The sequence below is a fragment of the Emydura macquarii genome, unplaced genomic scaffold, assembly GCF_026122565.2.
Source record: "Emydura macquarii macquarii isolate MOO-44397 ecotype Brisbane River unplaced genomic scaffold, CSIRO-AGI_Emac_v2 contig_2897, whole genome shotgun sequence".
In the NCBI taxonomy this organism is placed as follows: domain Eukaryota; kingdom Metazoa; phylum Chordata; order Testudines; family Chelidae; genus Emydura; species Emydura macquarii.
In genome coordinates this window covers 48,170,597-48,183,267 of record NW_027133034.1, presented here as the reverse complement: position 1 = coordinate 48,183,267, position 12,671 = coordinate 48,170,597, and the positions used below count along the sequence as shown (strand labels likewise).

Below are 12,671 nucleotides of genomic sequence, written 5' to 3'. Positions count from 1 at the left end.
TGTGGACAAATTGGAGAGAGCTTAAAAAAAAGATACAAGATTTAGAAAAACCTGACTTATTAGGAAAGGTAAAAAATATTGGGTATGATTAGTTTTGAGCAAGTACTGAAATAGGTTACCATGGGAGTTTGTGGAATCCCCATTGGAGGTTTTTAGGAATAGTTTAGAAAAACACCTGTGTGGGGTGATCTAAGCATACTTGGTCCTGCCTCAGCACAGGGCTTGATGACCTCTCAAGGTCCTTTCTAGTCCTTCATTTCTATGATTCTGTGATGAATATATGTGAGCCCATAGCACTGAGTGTGTGCATTTTTATAAACTTAAAGAAGTGTTGCCATTCCAATAGGGTGAAAAATTTTTTAGATCTAACTTACTACTTTATCTGTTTGAAATCATTTAGGTCATGTGGACTTTACACTGGAAGTTGAACGTTCCCTGAGAGTGTTGGATGGTGCAGTGGCTGTATTTGATGCTTCAGCTGGTGTGGAGGTAAATATTACTCACTTGCAGTGAAGATTTTGCCATGTGATGACTTCAAATAGGCTGAGGTAGTTTCCTTTGAGACCCTGTTCTGTGTTATTGCTGTTCATGTTCTGATGGTTTTGATCAGGCAAAATTTGATTTCAGACAACTGAGCTCTTAATTTTGAGATCTGATTTTATGTGGAAACTTCAATTTTCTGTAGTAATGAGAGCTTTCTTATTCCCTATGACAGGGAAAATTAAGTGTTTTTCCCATTGGTCTTTCATAGCAAATGCAGAGATTGAGAGCATTAAGGCGTTTTGGCTAGCTTCATCTGTAGGAAGAAATAAGTAATTGTTAATTTCTCACATCAAATTTAACTGTAGAGAATTACTTTAATTTTCAGCCAGGATGTTGTTTCTCCTTGGAGGTTCTCGAGGTCCCTCTTTGAATGTATAGTTTGACCATCAGACCAGAGTGCAGAAGTCTGGGGGCAGGCCTGAATTTGAGTTTCCTGGGTGGCACCGTATGTGCTGCCATGTTGGAGAGAAGCTTTTGCATAACAAAAAAAAAGTTAGAGCCAAGGGTTCTATTCATCCACTAATACACAGGAAACTTGTATTAACTTCACCCATGTTTTAAGAGACTAGACTTCTATATTTGAACTATTTCTAATACAGCAGATTTAATTTGCTTTAATAAAAAAATGAATATTAGAAATGCCCAGCAATGTGCAAGTTGTACTGATTGCTACTGTTATGCCAGCCCAATTGCAGTAAAAATTGGTGGCCTACCCATAGCTATACAAGTGTTTATTTACTTTGTGTGCCCTTTGATATGTTAAGAATAATATTTGTAGTGTGAATATGTATTAGGTTTTTCTTCCTTATGGAGTATCCCATATCACTTAGATTGCTTCCATTTCACCTTCATTTTATCCCTGTCATCCACTAGGCTTCAACCTGGGGCACGATCATTCCTTCCAGCTTAGAGAAGACTGGTGGGATAAGGCTCATTTTGGAGCCCATCAGTGCTGCAGTTTAATAGGTCAAGGAGTAGTGGCTGAGCAGTTCAATGCAGTCCCTTTTCCTGTATATGCTGAACTCTCTACCTTTGCAGCAAGGGAGCAAGAGTTTGAGATGAGAAAATGCATCCGGGTCTCATACATCAGTGTGTTGCCATTTGGCCACCAGGACAAGCATTTTGATGTTTTCTGTCATTTTGCTTTAGGCACAGACTCTGACGGTATGGAGACAAGCAGACAAGCATCATATACCACGCATTTGTTTTTTAAACAAGATGGACAAAAATGGGGCAAGGTACTGAGACCACTATTTTTAAAAAAATATTTAGAAATGATAAGCACGCTACAGAGGGCTGCCTTGGAAGAATATTTCTAATTATAATCAAGCTGCACATTTTATTAAGTAGAGCTGAAAATGTCACAGTGGTAGTGGCTAGCAAAAAACTATATTGCTAAATATCCATGCAAAAAAGTGTGTGTGTGTTCTTATTGAAAATAAAGGTTTTTTTTAAATTGTGGAATTAGTTTTGCAGTAAATAAGAAATATTAAACCAACTGATAAACTGGTGTATCATTATATATATCATTAAAATGGGTAATTCTTCTTTTTAACATCTGTTTTTTTATTATAGTTTTACCTATGCTGTTGAAAGCATCAAACAAAAGTTGAAGACACAACCTTTGCTTTTACAGGTAAACTAAGAAATGTAATGTTAATTATCTTTATATAAAATATAAACACAACAAACAAAACATAAATACATGCACAAGATTGAAATAGCATATAAATAACAAAATTCAACATGCATTATTTGAAGTGTTAATTTTACTGTTGAATAAATGTGTGTGAGACAGGTAGTTTTTGTCTTCATACTACTGTTTTCTAAATGTGTAATTTTCCCTTTCTCTTTACAGTTGCCAATTGGTGAGGCAAAGACCTTCAAGGGACTGGTTGATGTAGTGTCCAAGGAACAAATTATTTGGAACCCCGCTTCCAGTCTGGATGATGGAAAAGTTTTTGAGCAAAAACTCCTGACAGAAACTGATGATCCTGAATTGTTAAAGGAAGTCAAAGATGCAAGAAATGCCTTAATAGAACAAGTAAAGTTTCTAAAGTAAATATGTAAAGTACTTAAAAATATATTAATTTTTAAAATTCTCTGAATATCTACACTGCTTTCCTTCCATCAAAAGGTCTCAAGGCACTTCATGAACATTAATAAATTAAGGCCCAAACTTACTTTGACCGAAGTCAGTGGCAAAACTGTGTAAGCAGAATTGAATCCTTTAGTCTAGCAATACCTATGTGACAAAGGGAGGTACTTATCCCTATTTTATGACAACATAAGGATGACAAAACTAAAGTACAGAAAGATTAAATAACTTAGCGAAGTTCATGCAGGAAGTCTATGACAGAGCTGAGACTAGAAGAACCCATATTTCCTAACTCCCAGTACTTTGTGTTAGCCATAAGTTTATCCTTCCCTTATGCAAACTGCAATTTTTGGAATCTTTTCTGCACTACTGTGCTATGAAGACAAGATATAAACTCAATCTATTTCTATATAAAAGTCTTATAACATAGAGGTGGTACAGTTGATTCAGTTTAGGTTGCTACTTTTTGGATCCAAAGAATTAATATAATATCACAGTGGTTCTTCCTGGCCTTAAATTCTGTGACTCTGACATTGTAAGCGGGGCAGAATCTTTGTGATCAGTCTGTTCAAAGAGTCTCTTTTCCTGTGCTATAAATTCTAATGTCACACACACACTGTGTTTGAAATAAACTCATATAAATTGTATTAGAGTGGTTAGCCAGTCTGAATGATTTTGCTGCATTTCATTGGGGCTTATTCTCTCAAAATACAGAGATTTGTGGATGCTGTTAACTCTGATGATATTTATAAGAGTAAAAACTGTAGATTGGAGAATAAACAAACTAATGGATAATTGTATAATTTCTAATATTTGTAGATATGCAGGTTAAATTTTATAATCTGATTTATTGTAATGGTGAAGGAGCCCTCCACCCATGTATTTGTAGCATTGCACAACTGGCTAAGTAGATTATTGTGGATTTTCAAATTCCTCTAAAACATGAGATATGGGAGATGGAAATGAAGTGATCAGAGTGTCAGACTAAAAATTGGGAGACCTGTTTTATGTTCCTCGCAAAATCACTCCGGGAGGGTTATTTAGTCACCCAGTTCCTCTCATTCTCCAGTTGTAAAATGGAGATGGTAGGGCTTCACTGTTTATCAAAGGGCTTTCCATTGGTATCACTGATAAAAAGCATTATATAAGGGCAGAGTGTTTATTCCCTGGTACTTCTCAGAAGCTGGATATCAGACTTGATGAACCAGTAAGGTTGTTTGATGATTGGATAACTTTGTATTTCTAAAATGTTTCATATTTTGATACTCTTATTGTCCCCTCCTTTCTGTGAGCGAGAGCTGTCCATTCAATGCTGTTCTAAAATTTAATAGTTGGAATACAAAAACTTGTAGCATTTTTATTTAGTTAACAAAGTAAATATATTACTTTTCATATTTTAGCTGATTCCTATTTTCCGATATATATATTTATCAGTTTTAGCTGATCAGTGGCTCTGTTAGCCATTAGAGAGGAGTATAATCCTGTACAGCTGCAAAGTATTTATTGTAACTGAGCCCTTCATAGCTGTCACTGTTAGCTGAAATCATTGTCTGTGGGTCTAATATATTGTCCAGCAACTTTAAGTCAGCCGGCAGTTTCCCCCTCCCTTCTTGAAGAACTGTTTCCCCAGTGGCTCTGTTTTTTCCCGTTGTGGATTTGCTCCCCCGACAATCCCTCAAAATCCCAGATAGCTCTCTAAAGTACCTAAAAATAACAGAAAAAGCTTGTCTTAACTAGCAGTTGTGGGTAGATAGAGAGTGCATATTAGCAAATTTGACATTTTAGCGTTTAATGGACATTTATCATTTTAAAGATTTCTTTCTTCAGAACCAAGCAGGTTGCTTTAGTCTACTCTTTTAGTCTGGTAGCATATTAAAATATTGTTCTAAACTAACAGATTCTGTAACTTAAGAGGGAAACATTCTTTTTAACAATGTATTTAAAACTGAAATTATTTTCTAAAGTAAAACCATTTTTATTCAGGTTCAGGTTCTCAGTAACTCAGATTTCATCAATGTTAGCTAATCTTGTCACTTTTGCAATTTTATTGTACTTTACTGTACAAATTACACTTGCAATTTAGCAATTTTATTGTACTTTATTGTACAAATTACACTTCCTAGGCTTTGAAACCATAATTTTCAATGTTTGCAAAAGCTTCATTCCCCATTAGTTTTCTGGCCCAGATAGCTAGTATTGCTGGGCTAACTGTGGAATAATAATTGCAGATAATGCAGAAATATTCTTGGTTGCAGGTTGCAGATCTGGATGATGAATTTGCCGAGCTAGTTTTAGGAGATTTTAGTGAAAATTTTGACTTACTACCACCTGATAAGGTAAATATTTACTGTTCAGTTACTATGACTGCGTGTTTTTACCAGCTGTCATTCTGATAATTTTTTTCTCTTGTGCATATGGATTAAGTGTGATGCAGCAAATATCTTAAGATTTGTTCAGTTTCCTTTTCTTTTGGTACCAAAACATTAAACCAGTTTAGATGGTGATTAACGTGCTATGAATTTAACAAGCAGTGTTATATGCAGACTTTATAATATAAGGCTTCATCTGATATTGCTAGTGAATCTGATTCTCAAACACGTTGGACATAATTAATAAAAATAAGTTAATTTTATTATGGGTGATTTTTATTTAAAGTTACGTGGATATTGGAGGGAGAGGTTAATGGGCCACTTTCTGCTTTGGGGGGGTCTGGATTTACACCAGTGTAACTCAGAGCAGAATTTGGTTTGGTGTGAATTGATTGGATGTTTAAACTTCACAGGACGGATGTCTGATATAAAGCTCCTTGATTGACTTTCCACTTATCAGGGATGGGGGAAAATAGTGACAGCCTTATTATCTTTTATTAATTACTACCACCGTAGCGCCTTTGGGGTCCTTGTCATATTGTGCTAAGTGCGAACACAGAACAAAAAGATGGTCCTTGCCTTATGAGACTTTGTTGTTCTGAAATCATGGGATCTGGGTCCCAGGATGATGATGTTAAGGTGGGCTCTTTTATCTGTTGCAGCACTTAAACATGGAGTTGTTTTATGGTCTGATCCATAGCCCATTGCAGTCCGAGGAAAGACTTCAATGGGTTTTGGATCAGGCTCTTGGAGGAGGCTACTATTTTTGCACAGTGTTATTACACCAATGTGAGTTTTGTACAGCTGCAGTCACAGTAGTTTGAAATACTCTAACCTTCCAGAATCAAATATAGACCCATGGTACCCTTTAAAATGTAAGGAAAGCAGTTAAAATGTGGGACATGGTATTATCAGTTATAACTTACATTCCAACAGAAAGGTTAATTGTTAAAATCAAAACCAGCGAGGGTGGAGAAAATTTAAATCAAGATCGTTTGATTTTTATTTTAATATCCGGGCAAAAAACAGGTTGAGGCTTTGTAGTAAAAATAAAATTAGCTTTATTTGAAAATTTGTGCTGTTGTAACTTTAGATTAGATTAAAATTTATAATGAACTACATTATATTATAAACTCTGGATTTTTTTTAAAGCCACTGCTGGTGAACGGTATCTTACTGGGGCTTATAAAACTGCGATAGGCAAAAAGTGAAATATTGAAAATCAAAGCCCTAACGCTGTAAACACTTAACCAGGTACGGTTTTGCTCATACAAATGCCCCATTGATTCAGTAGGACTTCTCATCTGTTTGGAGTTACTTATGTATGTAGGTGTTTGCAGCAGCAGGAGCTAAAATTGTATTTTTTAAAAACAACTTTTTTCCCCAAAAATCTTTGCCACATTAAATTGTTTCATAGTTCATATGGAAAAGTTATTTAGATTTTCACTAAGGCCTGGTCTACACTTACCTGGCGATTCGGCGGCAGTTGACGGGAGTTACTTGCGTAAGAGTAGCTTGCGTAACTCCCGTCACCAGCTGTGCTTCCCTTCTGCGTGGTGTCTTCACTGCACTGTGCCACTTAAGGGGGTGGTTTTACAGCATCGACTTCTGGATTGATTGAACGTGTCTTCACTGACCGCTCAATCAATCCAAGAAAGGTCGATCTGACGGTGGTAACTTTGCCACCGTCAGTATAGACATATCCTAAGTAATTGTGAACAGGAGTCTAAAGTTAGGCTCCTAAGCCCATATTTAGACATCTGCGGGTGAGGTTTTCAAAAGCACCTACCGGTATGTCTACACAGCAAACAAAGACCCACAGCAGCAAGTTTCAGAGCCTAGGTCAACTCCTATGGGGGTAAAAATAGCCATGTAGACACTCAAGTTGGAGAATGGGCTCCAAGACCTTGCAAATAGGGTTCATTTTCCTGTAGTCAGTTGATCCAGGCTGTAAGACTTGCTGCATGGATTTCTTTTTTGCTGGATAGTCGTACCCTATGTGACTCAGGAGCACAAGTCCTATTAATTTCAAATACAAACACTGATGGAGGCAAGTAACCTGTCTGAAGCATTTCAGTTTTCTTCATTTGTTGAAGTCATGATCTCCTGACGTATTTTTGGTTGCAAATACAGTATTGGGCCATTTGCATGTCAATTTTGTGTTTGAGTTTGTGGTGCTCTCACAGTAAGGCTATAATAATGGTCTTTGACTGGGTTTTTTTCAGGATAGATGAGCACTTTTACTATGAAATTCCTTGGAAAAAAAAATCTCTATCTGAAATTCTAACAATAGGAAAGTAAAGAAACAAGTAAAAAACATCAATTTCAGCAATTTAAGACTATTAAATGGGAACATAATAAAGAACTAACATATGTGAATAAAAAAAACTGATTTAAATTAAGAAATCATTTAAATTTTGAATAGGATTTTTTAAAATCGTGATTTTTTTTATCCATCCTGAAACCACCTGATTTGTAATCTACAGTTATTACAAATTATACACGTTTCTGCGAGCCCTCAGAGGAAAAACTCCCATTCAAATCAGTGAAAGGCCCATGTGTGGAGGGTTTCTGGAATTGTGCCCTAATTTTCCTCACCGCTTCCTTGTATTAAAATTTTTCTTAAAAAAGGCTAAATCATAAATACCTAAATTGAAAGTACTCTTCTCTCCTTCTGCAGTTACAGTCTGCTGTACGTAGAGTAACACTGGCACAGAAGGCAGTACCTGTGTTCTGTGGAAGCGCACTGAAGAATAAAGGAGTACAGCCTTTACTGGATGCCATTGCTTTGTACTTACCTGCACCTAACGAGCGTTCCTATGACTTTCTGTAAGTGTAATGAGATGATAAAGCAATTTAACAACTTTTTGGGAAAATGAATTGGTGAAATTACAAGGAGAAAATGTAGAATTTTTGGAAATCATAAACAATCAGGATATATTTTTAAAAGTATTTACTGAGGTTTTTTATCCAGTAGAAATGCTGTTTTACACAGGGAATAACACTAAGATGTGCAGTCATAAAAATATACTGGAGTACTGGAGCTACTTAGCCAGTACTATCCAAAGCATGTGTGTATATTTTTGACTGCAAAACCTGTTATTTAATTATAATTTACATTTGTAAACCACCTTTCATTTGAGGTTCCAGGAGTTTTACAAAGGTGGGTAAATATTATTCTCCATTTTGTAGGTGGAGAAACTGAAACACCAACAGGTTAGGTGACTTGCCAAGGTTACGCAGCATGTTGGCAATGAAGCTGGAAATAAAATCTAGGTCTCTTCCCTATAAAGTTCTCTATTGCTGTTACTCTTTTTTTTTTAAGTTGTGGGAAAGCCCAGCCCTTAGCTGCATTTATCAGAGCAAACTGCTACTATTTCATAGCTAAGTGCATTTAAAAACTATAAATGTGAATTATTATTTCATGGTCTGCCAGGTTTGATGCTGTTGAACTGGTGCATGCTGGCTGTTAATAGGAGCAATCATAGGCTTGCAACTATTATGAAGTAGCCTGAGGTGCTCCAAAATGACCTTCCTGCGGAGCTTAAATGGCACAAAAGGCCTTGAATGAGCCCTCTTCTGTTCTTAATTTCACCCCCAAAAAGTATCTAATGTATACCATACCCCTGCAAAGCCCAATAGGGAACATCTCTAATATCCACTGATTTATGTCATATTTCAGCACAGCTATTTTTACTATTATTGGGACTACCTAGAGTAATCCCAATTGTGCAAATTTGCACATGCTGTTAATTTTTTTTAAATCTGCCTCTCAATTAATACCAAATATATAGTATCCTAAATGAATGGAAACGTAGCTAAAACTGAAACTAGGATTTGTTTTGTTGTTTTGTTTTGTTTTTGTTTTTTTTCGTTAATGAGTTGTCCGAGGTTGTTGCTGTTCTGATTCGTTGCTTATATTTTGCAGACAGTGGTACAAAGATGACTTGTGTGCACTGGCATTTAAAGTTCTTCATGATAAACAGCGTGGGCCATTAGTTTTTATTCGCATTTACTCAGGCACATTGAAACCTCAATCAGCGGTATATAACATCAACAAAAATTGCACGTGAGTAAGAGTGAAGTGTGATATTCATTGAAGCATTGACATTTTTATTTGAGTAGTAGATAACATGAGTAATTCATTTGCAGAGAGAGAATGAGTCGCCTTCTGTTGCCTTTTGCTGACCAGCAAATAGAAATATCTTCACTAATGGCTGGCAATATTGCTCTCACTGTTGGGCTAAAACAGGTAAAGGAAGATACTTGATTCTCAAGAGAGTTTATTTGAAAAGCTCCTTACCACATAAATAAGAGATACAAGATCACATTTTCTTTTAGCTTTAAATATTTTTTGCTTTGAATGTATAATATATTTAAATTCATTTGATTTCTGTTATTAATTTTTAATAAATGTAGTTGATATATTTCCTCTGTTTTCTGTATGTGGTATGTTATGTCTCTTAAAAATACAATCACATTGATATAGAAAAACTATTACTAAAAACTCAGTTGATACTGAATGGATAGCTATGGAATTAAAGTTTCTGATATCCTTCTTAATTTGATTTTCATTTAATTATGGAAGAAGAACCTATAGTAATTACTTAGTTTTTATCATGAAGAGCGTTAAGAAAACAATTATTTGCAGACAACATGATTTGTCATTTGCTGTTTGGCATAGAGTGCCACAGGAGACACCATTGTTTCATCAAAGGCCTCTGCTGTGGCTGCAGCCCGTCGAGCTGGAAGAGAGGTTGGGAGAAAGCATGGCTGTAATAGTGAACTGGAGAGCCTTTTATTGGCTGGCATAGAGGTCCCCGAACCAGTCTTCTTTTGTACAATAGAACCACCTTCGATGGCCAAACAGCGAGGTACCACACAGCTACTTAAGCAGTTTTAGAGCTTAATATGTACTCTTTATCTGTGCATATACATACAGTTGAAGTCAGTGAATTGCATGCGTGGATCAGTAACACAATAAGGCCCTTAATAATTTTGCGTAAGTGCTATGTTTTATAATTTGATTATGCTTTGCTAAAATTCTTTTCATGATTTTTTTGGCCGGAAGCTGTAAAGATTAGATATTTGGTTCTTACCTTGTTTGGGAGGGTGGGGGAGGTGCATTTTTTTCTTCCCTCATCCATTGCCACTTGCACAATTAGGTTTGTGGTATCCAGCCTCTGACTGAGAGAGCAAGATATTGTAGTGTGTGCCATATGTTTGAATGAAAGTACATATCCAAGTCTAGGTGCTTTCTCCAGTCAGCCCTATCTACCACCCTCTGTAGCCTTTATCTCTGCTGCTGAGGAGTTTGGAAGTCACTTACCACAATTTATCCACAGAACACTGTCACTGGTCTTTTTATCTTTCATAGAACTTGATGGGCAATTTTGGATCTTTGATTCTGGAAACCCTCTTTTCTTTCTCCTTAGCCCTAGATTTGTTGACTATCACAACGTGTAGCATGTCCATCTGGTCTCCTGGATTCTTCTGGATTGTAGGTTTTTTCCAAAGATTGTAAGGTGCATAATCAAGTCAAAGCTATTAGTTCATTACTTTTTTTGGAGTTGTTACCTTCTAGTAGTTAGAGCAGAGGACGGAGAGTCAGAAGACTTAGTTTATATTCTGAACTCCACTGCTGACTCACGTTGAAACCAGTGGCAAATCATTTAATCTTTGTACTTGTTTCCTTATCTGTAAAATGGGGATATTTACCCACCTTGATAAAATGCTTTCAGATTCTCTAAGGGGCTATAGAAGTGCCAAACACGACATTGACAAAATGCGTGGTTTTTTTTAAACTTGTAAATCAGTTCTCATAGACTCTAAGGTCAGAAGGGACTAATATGATCATCTAGTCTGACCTGCACAATGCAGACCACAGCACCTCACCTACCCATTCCTGTAATAGACCCCTAACCTATGACTGAGTTATTGAAGTCCTCAAATCATGGTGTAAAGACTTCAAGGTACAGAGAATCTACCAGCAAGTGAACTGTGCCCCATGCTACAGAGGAAAGTGAAAAATCCCGACTCCAAATAATGGCCATCAGCTAAACCTCTGAGCATATGGGCAAGACTCACCAGCCAGACACTTGGAAAGAATTCTTTGTAGTAACTCAGAACCCACCCCATCAAAGGTGCCATCACAGGTCACAAAGCCAGCCTTTACGAGAAAAGTATAGAACCATAGTTTGCCTCATTTCAAAATAATGGATTCTTGACTCAGACAAGGTGTAATAAAGTAGACTAGACTACTAGTGGTAAATAGTACTACTAATGGTAAATAGTAGTCTACTCTACTTTAATACACCTTGTCTGAGTCAAGAATCCATTATTTTGAAATGAGGCAAACTATGGTTCTATACTTTTCTCGTAAAGGCTGGCTTTGTGCATGAGATAAAGAAACCAACTTCTTCAGTTAACAGAGCACTTTGTCTGGTATAAAATGCCTCAGATAATTGGAGAGAATCAGAGGTTGAGAATTATCTCTGACCTAGAGCTGACTTCTAGTGTGTGAATTTAAGGCTAAAATCTTTTCTTGTTCGATCCTACAATACCACTGATTCTTGTTGAGGGTAAGATCTGATCCTGTGCGTGAACACTTAACATCACTGTTCATAGCTAGAAATTATGTTCTAACAAGTTACTAAAATCTTCTCTGACATGTAGCAATATTTAATATTTATACATAGACTTGGATAATGCATTGAACTACCTTCAACGTGAAGATCCAAGTTTAAAAGTGAAGATAGATCCTGACACTGGACAAGTAAGACTGCTGATACATTGTTGACTTACACTTAGTTCCCTAATTCCTATAGTTATTATATAAGTAGTTATTTTAGTGTTCTGTTATCCTTTGGTGAAAGGCCCTATAAATGTTGTTCGTATTATAAATCCATTAGGCACTGTGTGTCAGATCAGACTAAAATGAAACCCTATGAACACAACCTATTGAGAGAGAGTGTGAGCTCACCTTCCTTGATTGTGCTCTGTAAATAGCATGTTTCTTAAGTCCTCTCTTTTTCTAAACTCTAAAAGCAAGTTCAAACAGTCTTTAAATTGCAAAACTGATATAGTATGTCTTTTTTTGGAGTAGCAGCAGCAACAATGACCATTTCTACTTAAATGTTTTATATGATAGGTGACTCAAAACAATACTTCTTAAAGTTTTCTTGGTCCCGCTTGTACTATATGGGTTTTTTATAGAATCTTTAAAACTTTCTTAAAATGTAAACAGTACAGTATGTATAAGCCAGTTTCTAGTGTAAATAGTGCATCCCAAAAGCTCCCATCTGTGTCTGCATATAAGCATAAGTGTGGCATGTTTACTTTTCTCTCACTTAATTTTTTATTTCACTTTTTTAAATAGACTATTCTCTGTGGCATGGGCGAGCTGCACATTGACATTATTCATGACCGAATCAAACGGGAACATGGCATTGAAACCTATCTAGGACCTCTTCAGATAGCATATAGAGAAACCATCCTAAACTCGGTCCAAGCCACAGGTAAAATGAAAGAATACAGAGAATATTAGTTTTCTGTCCTTGCAACTTGTTCACTTACTCATTTTTAAATGGTCTTCTAATGACATGACTAGTTAACATTAACTTTTAGATGAAGTGCGGGGCATATAAACTGTATCTCAGATA

At 36.2% G+C, this 12,671-nt stretch overlaps 1 protein-coding gene across 3 annotated transcripts in view; it reads left to right on the top strand.

The window, feature by feature from the left end:
- The window catches only part of GFM2 (GTP dependent ribosome recycling factor mitochondrial 2), a 30,498-nt gene that overhangs the window by 13,062 nt on the left and 4,765 nt on the right, over window positions 1-12,671 (top strand). For all 3 annotated transcript variants that reach the window (XM_067569108.1, XM_067569106.1, XM_067569107.1), the window contains 11 exons: window positions 401-489; window positions 1,693-1,781; window positions 2,119-2,179; window positions 2,402-2,587; window positions 4,897-4,977; window positions 7,691-7,839; window positions 8,939-9,079; window positions 9,163-9,262; window positions 9,695-9,884; window positions 11,709-11,785; window positions 12,389-12,527. In XM_067569108.1, the coding sequence (XP_067425209.1) occupies window positions 401-489; window positions 1,693-1,781; window positions 2,119-2,179; window positions 2,402-2,587; window positions 4,897-4,977; window positions 7,691-7,839; window positions 8,939-9,079; window positions 9,163-9,262; window positions 9,695-9,884; window positions 11,709-11,785; window positions 12,389-12,527 (1,302 nt within the window). The remainder of the gene's footprint in view (window positions 1-400; window positions 490-1,692; window positions 1,782-2,118; window positions 2,180-2,401; window positions 2,588-4,896; window positions 4,978-7,690; window positions 7,840-8,938; window positions 9,080-9,162; window positions 9,263-9,694; window positions 9,885-11,708; window positions 11,786-12,388; window positions 12,528-12,671) is intronic.